The 18,891-nt window shown below is 34.5% G+C and overlaps 1 protein-coding gene across 1 annotated transcript; it reads left to right on the top strand.

Annotated features, from left to right (window-relative positions):
• The first annotated feature begins 1,552 nt into the window (after positions 1 to 1,552).
• Positions 1,553 to 18,283, top strand: LOC124161992. Its single transcript, XM_046538299.1, has 5 exons — positions 1,553 to 1,791; positions 5,125 to 5,265; positions 6,214 to 6,687; positions 8,786 to 9,037; positions 9,859 to 18,283. The coding sequence occupies exons 1-5, from the start codon at positions 1,657 to 1,659 to the stop codon at positions 10,582 to 10,584; spliced, it is 1,728 nt and encodes a 575-aa protein (XP_046394255.1). The 5' UTR covers positions 1,553 to 1,656; the 3' UTR covers positions 10,585 to 18,283.
• Positions 18,284 to 18,891: the final 608 nt, after the last annotated feature.

The raw sequence follows: 18,891 nt of genomic DNA, 5'->3' as shown, positions 1-18,891 counted from the left end.
GATGATTTAACTACATTTGAAGAGTTGTTGATGTAATTTTCCACATGCAATCTTCTATGATGAGAAAGGAGGGTTTTAAACTCTTTTCTGGCCATAAGATACGTTTGGCGTAGATTAGGATTGTTGAATTTGTATTGAGAGTGGAGAGTGCGAACATGCTGTGACATTGCTTTGAGCTCAGGTGAGTAGATTTTCGATTGATAATTTGCTTGCTTTAGCATGATTTTTCGGGGCGGGAATGCAGAGTTAAAATAAGATATAAAAATATTATAGAAGACTTGTGCTGAGATAGGGTTAAATTTAATCCTGAAGGGTCTAGTCTGGGCCAGGCATCCCACTGATTGTGAGTTGGGTCCCAAATCGAAGGAAGAAAAATACCAGAGCAACTCCTCCCCAAATAAGAGCTCCCCATAGAGAGGTTTAAAATATTATTATGCTACACATAGCACGGAAAATGTTTTCCTCTTGTAGGCTCCGGCAGGAAAGGGTTAATGTATGTTTTATGTCTCTTTATGTTGCTAGGATGCAAGGCTGTTGGCTGGAAAAAATAATGAGGGGGTTCATTTGTAGCGGGGGTACTTTTAAGGGAAGGATTCATTCTCAATGAAGTCTATGTTGACTATACCTTCTGATTGTTATCGTCTAGTGCTACAATGGACCCAAGTTCACCTTTTCCTGGAAGTTATTATCAGTCTATTTGGAATAAAATAGTAACTTAAGTTTGTCAAAACTTCACTTTTATTCTGAATACATATAGGTGTGCCCTACCCCTCAACGTCAAATTCTGGAATCCTCACCCTAATATCCAAGGGCTCAGAGCTTTATGTGTCCAAGTATCAATGGGTATTATATTTCTATAAGAACATTCCACAGTTTTCACTCGTGGGAATGATTTTCACATGCTATTCATGTCAGGGGCGCAGAGATGAGGACTTAAGGCTAGGGGGGGTTTCAGGTGCAAAACACTGGGGTGTCTGCAGAGGATGTGGAACACCACCCTCGCTGCGCCACTGACTCATATTATCGCTTCCACTGATGCATGTTCACCTGATGCTTGTCTTTTCCATTTTTCTATCCACATATCCAGTCACCAAAAGAATCTACTGAAAGATACAGGCTGTTTTTCCATGTATTTCCCTATATGTACTGTATATTTTATTTAGCCTTCGTTTCGATACCTTAGGGGAAGAATATGCAAAGTATAGATTTTCCAATACATGAAAACTAATCTATCTCTCCATTACGTTTTATAACACGGTTGTCTTCGAAAAATTTTAGGAGAGTTTTTCCTGTCATTTGAAGGTGACTTCAAGGTTAATTCTTACGATCTCTAGACATAGCGAAGGATTATGATTTCGCACTGTAATTAGGTTTTCATGTTCGAAAAATAATAGTTAAAGTATCCTCACTGAAGTTTGTCGGCTAAATCACATGATCCATCCGTATTGATATTGGAACAGCGTAATGATTTCCCATTTCGGCAAATCAAATTCCCGCACTTATTACATGGCAACACCCGCAACAGAAAAAAAGCAAACGCATGCAGCGCACGTATTGTCAATGAAAGAAAGTGGAAAGTGTTGTGATTGTTTTGCGTTTTTTGGAGTATGCGTGTGTTGTATTTGTAATGAAGTTTAAAGTTGGTCATTGTTAAGCATGAATGTCACTGAGATGTTCAATTCATGTCGATTGTGTTTGGGGAAGAGCAATTCTTACGTAGATATTTTCGAAGCGAATGGAGTTCACGGATTTCGTGCAGCAGAAGTCATCAATGAGATACTGCAACTGGATGTGCGTACATGTATTTTCGCTCTAAAAAGTGTATCAATTGCATGTGATTAAAATGTGAAAGTTGATATGTGTGGAATCATCTTTCTTTTCCTTAATGTAAATGTCGTTTGAGATCTTATTTCAGGGAATTATGTTGAATACATAATTGTATATTATATCCCATATTTCATCGGTGAAATTGTACAATTTCATTAGCCTATTTACAATATAGTTTATGGATAATTACATTGGCTTATTGAACACAATCAGTATTTAATCAGGGTGTTACATAAAGATCAGCGATAGAAGATATTCCGTTGTTATTCTCTTGATTAACAGCATATTGTAATTGCAATTCGTGTGATAACGTCTATTGAAGCCTTTGGTTTATTGATAGACCTTTTGCAGGGGAAGTACCCTTCACCCAGGGACACTAAGCTCCTGAAATTAATGTATAAGTTACACTTCCATCTACTCGAATCGTGCAGCGTATTATTTAGCATTTTATTTTAAATTGGGAAGTTGCAGCAGGTCAACTGAAGTAATTAAAGTAAGAGTAAAAATGGGAAATATTATGAATGTTAGTTCAGTGCATGGAGTCAGATTGACTTCTTAAAAATTGGATGAAGAAGCCCAATATGAGTATATAACTCCATATATGTGAGCCAAATCATTCGAATGCTTGTAGGTCTATTGACATTATTCTTTTAATGCTTTTTCCTCTTTCTTTATAATTCTGTATAGTCAATAACAAACTTACTCCTTGAGATACAACCTCTCTGTCACTTTCCAATCGTTGTTCCAGCTGAATTTTCCCAAGCAGTGAAGTAACTATATATATATAGTTGGGGGACTCTATCCCCTCCCTTTCCCCCTCTCCCCTCTTCTCCCCCCCCCCATATGGGGGGAGGAGGGAGGGGATAGAGTCCCCCAAAACATCAGAGAATTTTATGGTATACTAATTTTTTCCCTGTTATGATGATTTCCCACAGAATTATGAATGACACCCACATTTTTAAGTGCCAAAATGATGTTAAATGTATTTCCAGGCATGTCATTTTTGTCAAAAAATTTCCCTGAATCTCCCCTGTTGCCTGGGAGGGGGGTCCCCCTTAAGTCCCCTATTCCCCCTAACCATAATCCTAGTTACGCCACTGATCCCAAGTATGGGAATCACCTTATATCTACTGATCCAAATAATGCTGACTTGTTATTTTCTCTTGGGATTGTCAGGAAAATAAGTGAAATTCTGTAGTTGTTAGACCAATCAGATATAGGTTAAAGACCTGCGCAAATAGGGGCTCAAAAACATTCTTTCTTTCAAAGTTTACTTTGATATATCACCAACAAAGAAGCTTGAAAGATGATCATTACCTTAGTAGTTGTAGTATATTGCAAGATCTTTGGCATTGGTAATACTCTTTTGCCTGAAAAGGTGTATACTTAGTTGGATTAGTATTTTGCCACAGGGGCCCCTTCTCCATGAGATCAAGCCATGAGAATTTCATTACTGGTCCAGACATTGAGAAATCAAAAGAATGGCTTGCTTAATAATATAAGATTGCTGAATTTGAGAAGTCATGCTCACACAGAGTTAGCTATCTTACCTCAATAAGATCAAGTTGGCCCATGCAATCCAAAATAAAATGCCACAAGGCAGAATTTTCAAGCTAATAGCACCGCAGTTCCAAGTATAAAGGCAACTTTAAACAATGATATTCAATAAATACCAAATGTAGGAGAAAATCATGGACTAGGTGGGAGTAAACCTTTAATGAGTCACTGTGAACTGCTCACTATAAAGAAGTAAACTAATTCCACTGAGGACAAATATTTTATAAGTATCAAAAGAATAGAGATATTTTTTGGACATTCCCCACTCCTTGCCGTACATTTCCGAAAGCGCACCACCCAATGACACATACCCTTCCTAAACTTCCCCTTCCACCTGCCATCCGTCCGTTCTGTATAAATACAGCTCCGTGACCAACTAATCCTCATTGTACTTGATAATGACCTAACGGTCGAAGCGCGTCGTACTCTCAATAAAGCTCTGGAAAAGTGCCATCTCTCTATTCTTTTCATACGTACAGGATGTCATTCCACTATATTTCACCTGCTTGTGTTGCTTTTAGACAAATATTTTGTTTTCTCCTGTGTAACACCCCTTGCATTAACGGAAAGTACGCTCTTTAGCCACCTGTACTGGTTTCTTTTGCAATAATTACTCTAGTTGAATTATTTTTCTGCTAATTTAACATTAAATGTTGAGTCTTATAGAAATATGATTTTTTACAAACTCTACATCCTCTCTAACATTTAAACTATCATTCCTGCAGGAAAAATGTAAGTGGCCTTTAATGTAGCAAATTATATCAAGTTAAACTGTAACCTTGTTTTGTTGGAGATAAGGGTTTTGGATTTATTCATCAAGTGAGACCTTAAAAAAAAGCATCTTAAAAATCCTAGTAATTCTGACTTGTTATTTTCTCTTGGGATTGTCAGGAAAATAAGTGAAATGCTGTGGGTGTTGGACCAATCAGTTATGTTGATGTTCCCTCTCCCCTCTCTTCCTACCCATCAGGGCTTTTCATAGTTGGCTCATAAGGACCTACCACTTCACAAATATTGCATAACTACATGAATTTTTTCTACTGTTTGGCCTTTTTCTACGTTCATTGACTAAGCTACACGAAATTGTTGTAAAAGAAGTAATAAACATTTTTGAAAGTCAATTATTAAAATACACATACAGAACAATGAAAAATCATAGCATCATCAGAAAATGTATAACTGCCTCCAGTGTCGAAGATCATCGTTTAGTAGCTGATGATCCATTATCTCTTACAATGTATGAAGGTGTGTATTAGGGGTGGTTTTAAAATAAGTCTTTTTTAAATAAAAGTTTGGTATGTCACAGGGTGTAGCCTGGATTACCAAACAAATAAATGTAACTTTTTTTGCGGCTAAATGTGGCTTCATGGCTCTTAAAAGGACTAAAACAACTCACCCTTGCATACCACTGTATATCTTTTGGTCATTAATTATCGATGATAATATTTTTTCAGCCAAATGTGCCCTAATCATGTTCACTGTGGTCCAAGTAAGCCACATATATGAGGAGGTTGCTTGGTTAGCTTAGAATTGCTTGAATAGTGACAATTACATGACTAAAACAGAAGCATCCCACATCTGTATAGATTAATAGCAGCTGTAAAACCTTGCCTTGGAAAAGTACACTTTTTTAGCCTTGAAACCCTCTTTCTTCCTCTTCAGTGAAGTGTGTTAAATTACAGAAAAAAATTTTATTATTTGACATGGCATGCAACCGTTCACCTACTTTGTTTCTTTCAGGTTTTTAAGGATGATGGCTTCCCAGAAATTATTTGTAGTCAGTGTTTGAATAAAGTTATTGAATTCAAGCGTTTTAAATGCATTTGCTTAGAATCAAAGCATAAACTGCAGTATGCAATCGCTCAAAAGAATGGAATCAATGTGAGTGCTACTTATTTCATTTAAATTGATCTTTATTCTGAGTTTTTTGTGTATTTTTAATTCAGTAATTCTCTTATTAAAGCTACCCAGCCAGCACATGGTGTGACATATGTGCCATTTTTTTACTGATTCTTTCAAGAAATGGAAGGTATATTTGCCATGCTGCATGATTCCTCAGCAAATATATCTTTGAAATGGACACGATTGGGCGATAGTGGAAACATAACAAAAATTGAAGAATTTTCTGTATAACCAGTGATAGATTTGTCTGTCTTAATAATATGGAGGCGATAATATTGCAGTGATCAATGCGTTCAGTGAATGAAACTCGCACAATACCTTAAGCATGACTGGCTACTGCAAACTCCATTGCATAGCTAAGGCAACGGGAACACTCCTCACAACATTTCATTTAATCAATTCCATTACTGTTTTTTAATCATTTCCTTTTCTACTCTCACCTCTGTCTTTGATGATGCCACAAAGAAAGCTTGAAGAAGACTCACTATCCCTAAAATCATCATACTTTCTCCAAGCGAACATGTCTCTTGTGCTGGCTGGGTTATCAACTTTGACTTTTACATTAATGATTTTACTGAAGAAACATTTTTTTTAAGTATCTTTACTGTAATAATCTAATTATAAATGCAATTTTTGGTAATTATTGTAATGATATATCTAAGGTCAGTTGAAATTTTTGCAGAGTGCATTTGCATTCTGTCTCTTAAGTTATCACTTTTTTACTATTTATTTATTACTTAAGTTATTATTGATATTACAAAAATTGGTGTATTCTGTACCCAAGTTTTGTCACAATAGTTTCTTACAACTTCTGAAGTATGCCGTTGTAAATGAATAGTTTACTTTATTGCAAATTTCATGCATATATGTTTCAAAATGCATAACTTTGTGAAAAGTTTAACTTCTTTGCGCTAATTCAATTTGCAGCCAAAATACTGGACTTCCAACTGGTGTTATTCCTATAATATCCAAGAAACAAGTGATAAAGAAAAGGTATTTGGACTTGCTACTGCGGAAGTTGGTACTAATTCCCAGGCGGAGGAGATTTGTGTAGAAGGTTTAGCAAACTTAAAAGCTTCACCAAGCACACAAGTCTTCTGGACTAACGATGGATCCAGTGTATTTAATGCTACCAGAGGAAATATTATTCCCCAAGTTGAAGTATTGATGGGAGCTGAGATTAAGGGGGAGGCAGTGTGCAATGCAGAGACGGAGGACATAGCAGTTTTCCAGGCGCATGGCCAGAATTCCAAGGCCCCAATGTATGTCCTTGAGCGGATACCAAAACCAGAAATTGAAGTTCCTAAGATTACTTTGGTGAAAAATGAATCTGTTCCACCAAAAACTGGTGGCAATGAGACCGACGTGAATTCCAACGATTCCTGTATTGTGGAGTATGTGGTAAGAATTTATTTTATCTATTTGTGGTGTCCTTCTACTCCCAAAAGCAGTTGTTAGGCACATTTTATCTTCCAAAAATAATCAAGTCAAGGAGATTTGTCTTCTATTTAATTTAGTTTAGGTGGTTTATTTAATATATCCATTTACATACACCCACCTTGACATATATATGTTGATATTTTCGTATTGAAGTCAGGATATTTGTTTGAGAAAATAGTACATTTTTTTTAGTTTTTATAATTTTAGCATTAATTGAAAACCACATGCGCTGATGTCAGAAAATCCATCACAATTTGTTTGACAAAGCTTTTGTACCTTAAAAAATGTATCATAGTGATTAAAAAATTAAATAGCCCATGTTTAAATTAATAATAACAATATTAACTTTTATTCGCCCAAGGGATGCATTGTAGGCAAGCTCCAAGTATATAAGGCACGTCAAAAAAAAAAAAAAAAAACATATCAATACTAGCAAGACATACACAATCATTGCTGATGTTTTAAGTAGTCATTTACATTATAAAAACAGTAACACAATAGATAATTATAGACTAAATTCTTGAATACAGCCATTGTTTTTTCTTTTTTTTATAAATTGTGGTAGGTGGTTGTACAATTTTACATACGTATGACGAGGTCCTTTAGAATACATGGCAAGAGTAGATGACAGCACATCATCATTACACCTTTTTGTCTCATAGTTATGGAAGTTCTTATTTGAGATAAAATCAGCTTCATGCTTTCTTACATACAGTACGGAATAATAAATAAATAATGAAGGCAGAGTTAAAATTTTTTGTGACTGAAAAAGAGGCCGACAGTGAGCACGAAAAGGTTTACGACAAATCATTCTTATAATAGCTTCTTTTGTATTAAAAATACAGTATTTAATGAGGAGGGAGTTCCCCACAATATAATCCCGTATGAAATTCTAGAATAGAAAAGACCATAGTACAATGTTTTCAGTTCGTCAAGGCTTACAGTATGTTTTAAAACAGACAATATATAAAATACTGAGTTCAATTTTTTACATAAATATGACACATGAACATCCCACTTTATATTTTGTTCAATATATACTCTAAGAAACTTTAATTTATTACAAGCTAAAATAATTTAATGAATTATTGAAAATATTGACTGATACAATAAATTTGATTAAAAATTACCCATATGTTTCAGCATTTAGCTGCCATCATTAAAATAGTATCACTCTCAGACAGGTACGTGCTGTGGCAGATTAAGAAGGGGGGGGGGGGGGGATCTGTAATTTCTGAAAAAATAGTAATTTTTTAAAGTAGCTTACCATTGTAAGTTTTTATTTCACCATCTTAACAAAGAGTGTTTTAAAATAACCGATGAACTCCTGAAGACACTTGTCAATATACATCAGACCTCAGGCAGGGTATTGTTTATCCTTAAAGTAAGTAATGGACAGTCCTCAAGCGCTGTATGCACTAAACGACTAGAGTTCTTTACAATTTTCTGAGTCAACTACCAACAACAGTGTGCGACAGTATACAGTGCAAAATTCAAAGTATTCGAGAGTGTACCTTTAGCATAATTATTCGAGACCTTGAATATCGAATACTTTATTGTAATCGAGGTATTCGAGTATTTGCGGATACTATTTGCACATCTCTAATTTATACTCCTCATCATATGATTCTTTTTATTACTGATGCTCAAATGCCTGGTTCTAGAGGAAGCAATTCCCCCACCACCTTATATGCTTATGTCCCATGCATAATCATACCTCAAATCTTGGTTAAATTGATGCATTTCAAGCAAAAAAATTTTCTAGAGACTCTATATTAAGTAGTTGGTTATCAAATTGGGAGTGTAATGTTTGTCATTTATTATCACATAATATCAAGGATTGGGATCTAATACAGTGATACTGAATACATACATAGCCTTACTGTTGCTTGATTTTGGGTGTTCATATGTACTTCATAAAAATGTGATCACCTCGTAATTGTGAAACCTTCTTCATCAGTCTTTTTGATTTTTTCTTTTGTATAAAATTTCAGCATTACATAGTGTATAGTTATGAAAGAAATAGTATAATTAATAAATATTGTTTATTTAATTTCAGTCTTCTGCTAATGCCCTACAGCCATGCATCAAGTTAGATGGGAGTGCAAGAAGTAATTTGAATATTGGTGAATTGATTTACAAATATGAACCGGTGGATTCGACATTATTAGCCACTTGCACAGAGCAGTTGGCAATTCCAAGAATACAAGCAGAACAGATCAGTTTGGTAAAAAGTATCAGCACTGCTGTCGATCAGGAAAAGGTGGCTGCCAAGCCATTTGTGGGAACTCAAGGGTTTATTTATAGTCAGGTAAATAGAAATACATGATGGAAATTTAGATGAACTGAACTTAATTTATCAGGAATGCAAGTTTAAATGCGACTTTCAATGCGAGTTTTTTCTCTTTCTTTTACAGTAATGGTTTTTGCTGTTTTTTGTTATTTATCTCAAACTCAATTTTACCATGCTTAAGTTTTAGTTTTGATTATGGTTTTTATGTATTTTTTTCTTTTGTTTTGATAAGGCATATGCGTACTCAGTAATTCCTCATTTCCTCTTTACCACCTTCAGTGAGAAACCAATAGTAAATTCAATAAGAATGCCCCATACATATAAATGCAATCATTTAGATTAAAATGTATACATAGTTCATTATCGTTATTGAATTAATTCTTTTTTTTCCTCCCAATGATGATGTGACTAGATAGCATGTCATTATCATGATATGTATTAACTCTGCTCTCTTAATAGTTTTAGATGACGTATGTAATTGTTAATTAATTCAGATTCCATCAGAGATAATATTTTTCAATGTTGACCCTGTCTTCAATGTTACTGGAATCCAAAATGTTTGTGAAATTGAAATGCCTGTGATGCAGTTTATGCATTGACCTTTAAGTTTTCAAATTATTAATTTCCTCATGTTGCCGTTCTAATGTGCTCTCTAAATAATGCAAGAATATCACTACCTGCCACCACTGGCCATACATCTTCATGTCTTGTAGCAACTGAGCCTGTGTAGTTGCTGCGTTAAATCCTATGGAATTCTTTTTGGCTGAAGCTTACATCATTTATTTTGTGATTTCAAAAGAAAATAATTCATTTCTAGAGCTGTTTTCCCATTTCTGAAGGTGCTGACTCCTGACGGAATTAGCCAGGTGAACTTTGCCTCCAGAATGTCATCCACAGTGCCAGCGGCGGCGCCAGTGAATAACTTCTCTGTTGGTGTCGAGACCGTGCCCAAGTGTGATGAGTGTGGCAAGGAATTTGCAGATGAAGCATCATTGACCAGTCATCTCAGCAGTGGTGAATGTGAAGTAAAAGTAATTTATTGTATTAAGTGCAAGAAAAACATATCGGGCTTAAAACGCTTTCAGAAGCACCTCACTTGGTGTGGCATTTACCAGTGTCCTGTTTGCAAGAATGTCTTCAAAGGGAAGGAAGCAACACGTGATCACGTTCGTTCACATTTTCCCAACCGGAGATATGCATGTAACTTTTGTTTTGAACGGTTTGAGGGGAGAAATGAGCTAATTCTCCATGTTTCTAATCAGCATGGTAACCGCACTTATAAGTGTGATGGCTGTGATAAAGCTTATTTGAAAAAAGTACAGTACAAGAAACATATTTTGAAATGCAGTAAAAATGTTTTTATATGCAATGCATGTAATTCACCCTACATGCGAAAGTATCCCCTTAAGTTGCACATATGGAAGTACCATATGAAGGGAAGCATATCAAAGTGTAAGGAATGTGGCCAACGTTTCAAGGATAAAAGTGAGTATGATAACCATGTTTTAAGTTGTAATATCAAGAACATTCTGGGGAAGATCACTTATAAAATCGAAGGTGTGTAAACTGATTTTTTCATGTTTTGCACATTTGTCAAAGGGAGACTATGAAGAAAGAGTAGATTAAATAGAGGGGTAATTAGCAGTTCAGTATCATGTAGCTCAAAAGTATTTATTGTTTTTCTTTTATACAGAGCCCTATTACTTTTAATATGGAGTCTGCATTTCTGTATTAGATTTGGTGATTGGCAACCAACAGTTAAAATGTGGTGGTATGTAGTGCTTACCCTGTATTATTACTTGTAGACGATATAATCTGGTCAACTAAAAAAAGCTTATTATATAATAATTTATACAAAGGATATATGTATACATAGATTTTTCAAAGATATGTAAGATAAAAAGCTTGTGTAGTACTTCTCCAGTCTATGCGAAGGTAATAGTTATTTGACTATGCTAAAATTTTATAAATGTTAAGCTAAAGAAAACAAGTATATTGACCTATTTTGTGTTATGCTATGGCCTGGTACCTACCTATTTTATCTAACCCTTTTAATGCCATTGCAACCTGTGATATAATTTTATAGGTGTTTTTGAAAATATACCCATTAAAATGAAGCACATGATCCAATCAGATGATGCTGTATTTTTATGCTAAATTATTGATGGATGTATATAAATTTATTTAAGTTTACATAATGAATTGGTAGAGCATTACTAATCTTATTATCTGAGAACAAAAAGTCCAGTGCTTTGATTGAAGTTATGTTATTTGTTGATCATTTTTTTTAGTTCCATTTTTATCATATATTATTCATGGTGGTCTCCATCAGTTAGCATGCCTTCTTATTATGAGCTAATGTAATCAAGAGATTTCAAGATTATAGTATTTCAATTTTCCCTTTGCCATTATATTTTATATCAACTGCCAATTGTTTCTCTGTGATGCACTTTGATGATGTCAAACATTGAATGCTTCTAAAGATGTTACATAAAACATTTTTTTTACATTTAAATGCTTGAATTTCCATGTGTAAGTGGTTTTATGTACCTGATTCATTACCGTCATAAGAAGATGTAGTATTTAGTGTCAATTTAATTTCTGTGTAACGATAAATTTGATGGTAATTATGGAGTTCAATTCTGTGCAGCTGTGTTGAAGGACATTCTCGAATCTAGATTTCTTATAATGATTGTCATTTATTTTCCCGCACTTTAATGCAATGTTATCTTTTCTGTTGGGTGTGTGTTAATATATTCATAATCCTTTGAATACTGTATTTTTGGTGTTGTTGACTCTGCTTATTTGGAAATACTTGTGTATTATGGTATGTCATCCCAGTCTTGCATGGATTATCTTTTTTCTGGTGGCATGGCATGAAAAGTTGATTGCCTTGGCATATCGGATTAAAGATTTTTGATGCTAGCTTGTAAGACTAACAGATGCATGTATTTCTCATGTTCCCCAATGAGATGACCATTGATAAATATGTACTTCATCATTAATTCTTGTCCATTTTTTTGGCTCATTACATCAAAAATACTCAAAACTTTCAAAATTACAGTTTGCCCAAGTTGTTGCTTTTTGTTCGCATGTGATTATTTTGTTTTTCATGGACCACTTTTAATTGTTGCAGTTTATCCAATTGCCTTGTCCTTCCGGGAAACATCAATTGTTTTTGTTTCTGACTTATTAGCCCTCTCGTAATTTAACTTGCTTTGTTTGTGATTTACAATTGCAAGGTGGGTTTTCATTATTGAGGCATAAAAATCTTAGTTATTTAAAAAGGGGTCTTATTCGTTACATTTTCAGAGAGTGTAAACAAGAATGGATTCCGATGCAGTTGGCATGGCTTTGATGCCATTCTAAAGGAAAGAAGTACATATATGTCGAAATAAATGAATTTTTAAGTACTTCTAAGATCTTAAGAATGCATGGTAATTGATTCCAAAACTTTTATTGCTTACTGGATTTCATGTTTACATATCATTATGTGGTGCAAATTGACAGAGGCACTGAATTTTCATGAATAGCATTCATAACTACAGTTTATTTCAACAATATTCATACTTGTAGTTGTAGTTAATTGTACAAACTGTTATCAGAGTGTAATTAACATCTCCTTGTAGACTGTGTCACAATCATGTAAACAGAAATGAAACTGAACTCTCACGAAAATGTGGTGCCTTTGCCAAATGATTATAATGTTTAAACATAAAGATGTGTTGTGCAGTAAAAGATTTTGAAAAGGTTGATCACACTTCTTTAGTAATACTTAGTTGCAATATATTTCACTCAAGAAAACAATGTTTATCAAATGCTCCGTACAATGTTAAACTTATTTCTTAAATGAAAATCTAAATCATTTTTAATTTTAGATTTTTTGCTGAAATAGCATTTTATCTAGAAACTGTGTTTGTAATTTTTTATATTTTTTGGTGAACACTAGTGAAGGCTTCCTGTAGTCACTTACATATCAGGGGTCGTGAGCATTCTAAAACTCTTGCTGAGCATAAGCACTTCATTAACCACTTTCAACCTTTTCAATTTTTCCAGTTGTTTTGTCTTTCCATCGGGCATCAAATGTTCTTGCTTTTGTCAGTTTATCCATCTCATATGCTTAAACTTGTTTGGAATGTTACTGGGTCATTGTTCATTTGTGCGGCTTTAAAGTATTCATTATTAAAAAGGATCTCTTTTGTTAGATTGTCAGAGAGTGTGTTGCACAGTGGTGGACCGTGCATGCGTTCGGAGGCAGGTGGCATCACAATGATGCCATGCAAAAGGGAAAAAATAGATCACTGTCGAAATAAATTAAAAGTCTGAATATGTGAAAGATTCTGTGGAGTACATCAATTTACTTTCCAAAACAGTAAATAGATGTTGTCAGAGCATTTTGAGTGCCCTCTCTGACGGCTGTAGCCATAGCCATGTACTGGGATAGTGGACAAAAAGAACTCTTGACTAATATAATCAGGTAAGTTTTGTCAGACTGGTCATAATTTAAATTCAGACAAATCATTTGATATGCTTGATCATGTTGTCATGTAATCATGTTGTATTAACTATCTGTTAGCATGAGGAGTGTCTTTCTCACATTTTCACTATTCATGCATAATTTTGTACAAAATCTCATAATTATTCGGTATGAATTCTCATGTTCACCTTTATTTTTATCACAAATCCTCAATGCTGTGTTCTCAGAAAGAATGAATGGCAAGGGGAGAATGTATTTTGTGTACTATATGTATATGGATGATATTTTTCTTATAAATGATGTATGGAAATTTTCCAGTATGTTTGGTAAATTATTATGAAATTAAAACAAAAACTATTTAGGTCTCTAAATTAATCTAGTATTTTCAAGGATGAGTAGTAGATGCATTCAGAATAGGTTGGTTCAATGTGAGTGAAACTTGTGGAACTATGTAATGCCAAGATTGGTTGAACTTGATTTTAAATATTTACTCATCTCTTTTCTTAGTTGGTAATATGTACTTGCCGTCAATGTAAGAAAAATATAGCCTTTGCAACAGCTCTTCTTAGTGGAATGCTCCTTCAAGAATCTTCTTGTCTCATTGTAATCCTTCCCCAGGGATTTTCATAGTTCGGTGTCTTTTCTGTCTCATTTGTGTTTATAAAACCAAGTAATGATGACAGCAATGAAACATGGTTGTCATGTAATATTATGAAAACTTATTTCATCTGGATAAGGCACTGTTCTGGTTAATCCATGTGAGACTTGAATATGTTGAATGCCTAATGTATAACCCAAAGATGTCATGGTATATGATAATAAGGCTCGAATTCCAGGCGTAAATTATTCTTATCAATTAGGTATGTCTTAACAGTGTGTCTCTTTTGAGTTACACAAACCATTTCAGTTCTACTGTCTCGGATCTCAGTCAATGAAAATTGAACAAAACTGCTGCATAGTGAAATGAGATGGGTGAAGACCAACCTGAACCAAGTATCATGAAAAGCCTTTCAATGCCCACAGTTGCCCTCGTTAAGCTTTATTACTGAGGTCACTTAGGATATTTTTCCTATTGTGTTCTGTTATTTTTATGCCAAAAATCTGCTGAATGCATGCTAAGGTCATAATTAACAGGGCAAGTGGGAAATGGGCTCATCACCCCTGTAGCTTGCTGTGAAAAGTAAATTTTGGTTTGAAAAAAAGTACATGCTTTCATATGACTACTTGGAAGAAAGTAATGGCTGCATAAAATAATTGCTATTTAGGGATTGATTTTGGTGAGTTGGAAATATTTTATGGTTTAGCTCAAATTAGTACATATTACATGTTTCCATTTTGGTGGGGGAGCCAGCAGTTTCCAGTTGGCTCCATATAAATGATGCTAAGCTATCGAAATTGATTAAATAGATAAAACTGTGTGGAATGTTCTTTAGTTTTTTTTTCATTTACCAAGCTTAATTTTAAATTATCTATGTGAGAATAGGGGAAAACCTAAACATACAATTAAAAAGATGCAAAATATATGATCATGACCATACTCTTGGTAAATTTTACTGTTTGTGTCATAATTTCTCTGCAATCACTTGCACCCATTCCATTGAAAAACTAATTTTTTGAGGTGGTTTAGAGACTCGAGAAGTGAAAGGTGGCTAATCCTAAGAGTGGTACAGTGAGCAATGGACAATTGAAGCTCTGCATCTAAGTGATTTGAAATTTCCTAAACTGTAAATTAAAAGTCGAATTTATCAAGCTCATTAAAGCTATTGCCTGAACAAAATTGATGTAGGGTTTCACTTGGAGAGGGTTATTTGTTGTGCAATTACTTAGTACATAATTACAAAGAAATACAAAATCTAGCGTTATTCAGTAGTGGATACAGAAAAACTAATGGGGGGAAGGGGGTGCAAAAGATATTTTGAGCTACCTATACTTTTATCGTAATAAAAATAAAGTTACATGCAAAGTTTAAGATATTTTTATTCCAACTGATTATAAGTATATACAAGACAATAATATCTTATAATATAAAAAAAGTTACAATTTTGGTTCTGCAATGTTCAGCAACCTGGGGAAAGGGGGGGGCTGCCACCTGCACCCTCTATATGTATCCGCCACTGGCTTTATTAGAAATACTCTTCCTTTTTTTACTGTTGTATGATGGCATGTTTAGCAGTGCATTGACCTAGCATCTTCAGGAAAGTTTCTGAGTGGAAATAATTGAACAACTTAATTTCATGCAGCCCTCTCCATCAAGTATGATTGAGTGTGCCATCTGTTCATACAGTTTCGTAAATTATTCAACTAAAGGCAACATTTTGGCTTCAAATGAAAGTTATTAATCAAAAATAAAATTGATCAAATATTATCAATAAAATTTATCATTCATCAATTGTTCAACAAAAGAAATATTATGTGTGTATTAATATTCTCATTCATAGGTTTCCAGCGGTTAAAGACCATGTGTTGTTTCATTAAACTTACAATGCAAGCATACACTTGATTTATTAGATTAATTTCCATATGAATGTCGTCCGAGATCTTCCGATATTGCATTGTCCGTTTAAGAAATAAAATATGGGGCAAATGATGGGAACCCATATTTATTTCAGTCATCTTTTGATTGGTTTGACACAGCTCTCCATTCCTTTCTCCTATCCACTAGCCTTTTCATAGTGATGTATTTCTTCTATTTATTTCAGTATAGTTGGAAACATGCACAGTTCCACTTATTATTTCTTTCTTGATTGTTTAGAATCAAAATGAAGCTAGAGGAATTGATAAGTATTTCCTAACTCATGGTTTCTAACCATAAGTTAGTTTTATTGGTGTGAATATGTGAATTTATCACTCCAAAAACTTAGCACTCTGAGTAAAGTTGTTAGTTTGTTAATTCACTCATACAAATGGGGGAAATCCCTTTCCCCATGAGCTGTGTGGTCTCCAGCATAATTGCCATTGTAGACATGTAATCATGTATGAGAACATTAGGTATTATTTGTAGAGAAAGTCTCCAGTTTAAGCAGAACTCGGCAATCAATAATCCAGTGCTTCTCCCGCTATGACCTTGTTACCTATGTCTGTTAGGACTTGAAATCACCTTCATAAAACATACTTGAAGATTTCAATTATTAGCTCCAGTTGTAAAATTTTGTGAACCAAAAGGTTTATACTGTCTGATCTAAGAAACCATAATCAGTTTGGTGTTGGCTTTAGCATGGAAAACTTTTAATTTATTGATATTTCGTGATTTGTTTGTGCACTCACTCATGGATTCAACCCTAAGGTTGGTTTGGATAGGTGAGGGTAGAGCTCACCCCCGACAGCCGCAGCCATATGAATTTCACGCATTCAGGGTAGGGAGGGCAGATCTTTTCCATGGGCCATCTTGCACTTTGAGGATTTTCTCTGGGGGTGTCTGAAGACCTCACCCAGGATTTGAACCCTGTACCTACCCTTTGATCTGCAGTCAAGCAATGACTTTTTAATTCCAGGGCTTAAATAACTTTTGTTTTTAAATTGAAGCTAACATTATTATTTTAATTTTTCAACTGTTTTGTACATACTTGATAATGCTTTATCTGCAATTACATCTGTGCCTGGATCTATTTAAAGAGTGAGATAAAGGGGCAACTTGCCTGAAAGTCGAGGAAAATGCAATGCACTCCGCTGTCCCAAATGTCAATTTTTGGCGCATATCCACACATTTTACTCCCCCTTCCAAGGATTTGGTCCTGGATCCACCAATGTTAAATACATGCATTTTCTTGTTGACTTGAGTGCCTAATTTTTATCTTGGTATTAAAAAAATCAGACCTAAATGAATATGTAGGTACTTAATTGATAATTTAGGTGGCATTTGACTGTATGTCTTCCGGAATCTTACTATTTCTATATTTTGAGGAATTATTAATTCTACTCATGGGATTTATATCCCTCCCTCAAAGCCCTCAAAGACATCCTTCTAGAGTGGCAAAGGAGAGGGGCTGGCTCGTTGATTTTCTTCGGTAAAATGAATGTGGCAAAAATCATTTAAAGCTGAAGCTAATGTTTTGAAAATCATGTACAAAGTACAGACTCAGGAATTTTTGAGCTTCTAGAAAAAAATTTCTGGCTTTAATTGGTCAAAGTGTCATTTGAACTGAATTTTAAATTGAAAATTTGGAATGTTTCAGTATAAAGGCTATCAAATTAGTAGTTTGTGTAAAATTTCATTAGTGAATTGCTGTGCGGATATGTATAAAGCCTTGAATTTGTGGTTGCTGTAGTTTTACTACGTAGTGAAACGAATATTAACCCAAAGGGATATCGGTATTGTATGCTTAGATTTTTGTAGTTTACACCAGGGTAAAAGATCTGATATCCAAGTCCCTATGATTTGATTAATGCCTTGCAGAGGAAGATCTGAATTGGTAGACTATTGTTTGTTAATGGGTAAGGTTCTTAAAATTTTGATGTTGATGAATTTCTGTGAATAAATTGGTATGAATATACATAAGTTTTCTACCATTTATATAACATAGCAAATGTGCGTGGTGATTTCGGTTTAATATGGATGGGTCAATTGTAAAATACTTAAGCTAACCATTCAAAAACGTGTGTCTGTAAATGGAAAACCGAATTTATTATCTTAGGCTTCATTCTGGGTATTCATGAGGTATATCTTGAAAATTATCAGTATTGTGTACTCTAGTAGCATAAAATTAATAGCAGTTATTATCATATTTCTCTTAATTTTAGGCTTATCAAATGTAATATTTTTCTGTTCAATAAAGAAATAAGGGAAATTATTTGGTTTTCTCTCAGTTGAGTAGCTTAGACCAATGATACCAACAACTCATGACAGATTGACTAAAAATAAATATTTTTATCAATTATGGACCATTAAATTAAAAAGAAGAACTTTGTGCTTTCACATTAATATTTATTCACGACCATGGTTTCAACGTTAGACGTCATCATCAGGTGAACTCTACAGAGGTCCATCACATCCTTTTATACCAGGCCAGGAGGGGGAGGGAGGAAGGTAACTAGGTTGAATGGATTGGTCAACATAGAGGAGGGAGGGGGAAAAACTTGGTCATATGGTATGAAAGAAGTTAGGGGGAGGAGGCTCCCTTAGGGAGGGCATGGCAGGTGGAGGGGGGATGGTTCAGGTGAGAGAGAGGCCAAAGAATTCGTCATGTCATTAGCCCAGGAATTTAGGAGTGGGAGGCTTAAAAGAGGGGAGTTGGAGTCATACAAAAATTCATTTACAATGTTGTCATTGGAACGTACGTGCTACAAAATTTCCATCTGTTCCTAAGCGTCTAATCTAGATCCTTTAGGTTTATTATGAAGCACTTCAAAAACAAAATCACTTTGATGATTGTTATCTAACAAATGTGTGGCAAATTGT

The sequence above is a fragment of the Ischnura elegans genome, chromosome 7, assembly GCF_921293095.1.
Source record: "Ischnura elegans chromosome 7, ioIscEleg1.1, whole genome shotgun sequence".
Taxonomy (NCBI): Eukaryota; Metazoa; Arthropoda; class Insecta; order Odonata; family Coenagrionidae; genus Ischnura; species Ischnura elegans.
The sequence above is the reverse complement of the archived record's forward strand: the minus strand, read 5'-3'. Positions and strand labels throughout refer to the sequence as shown.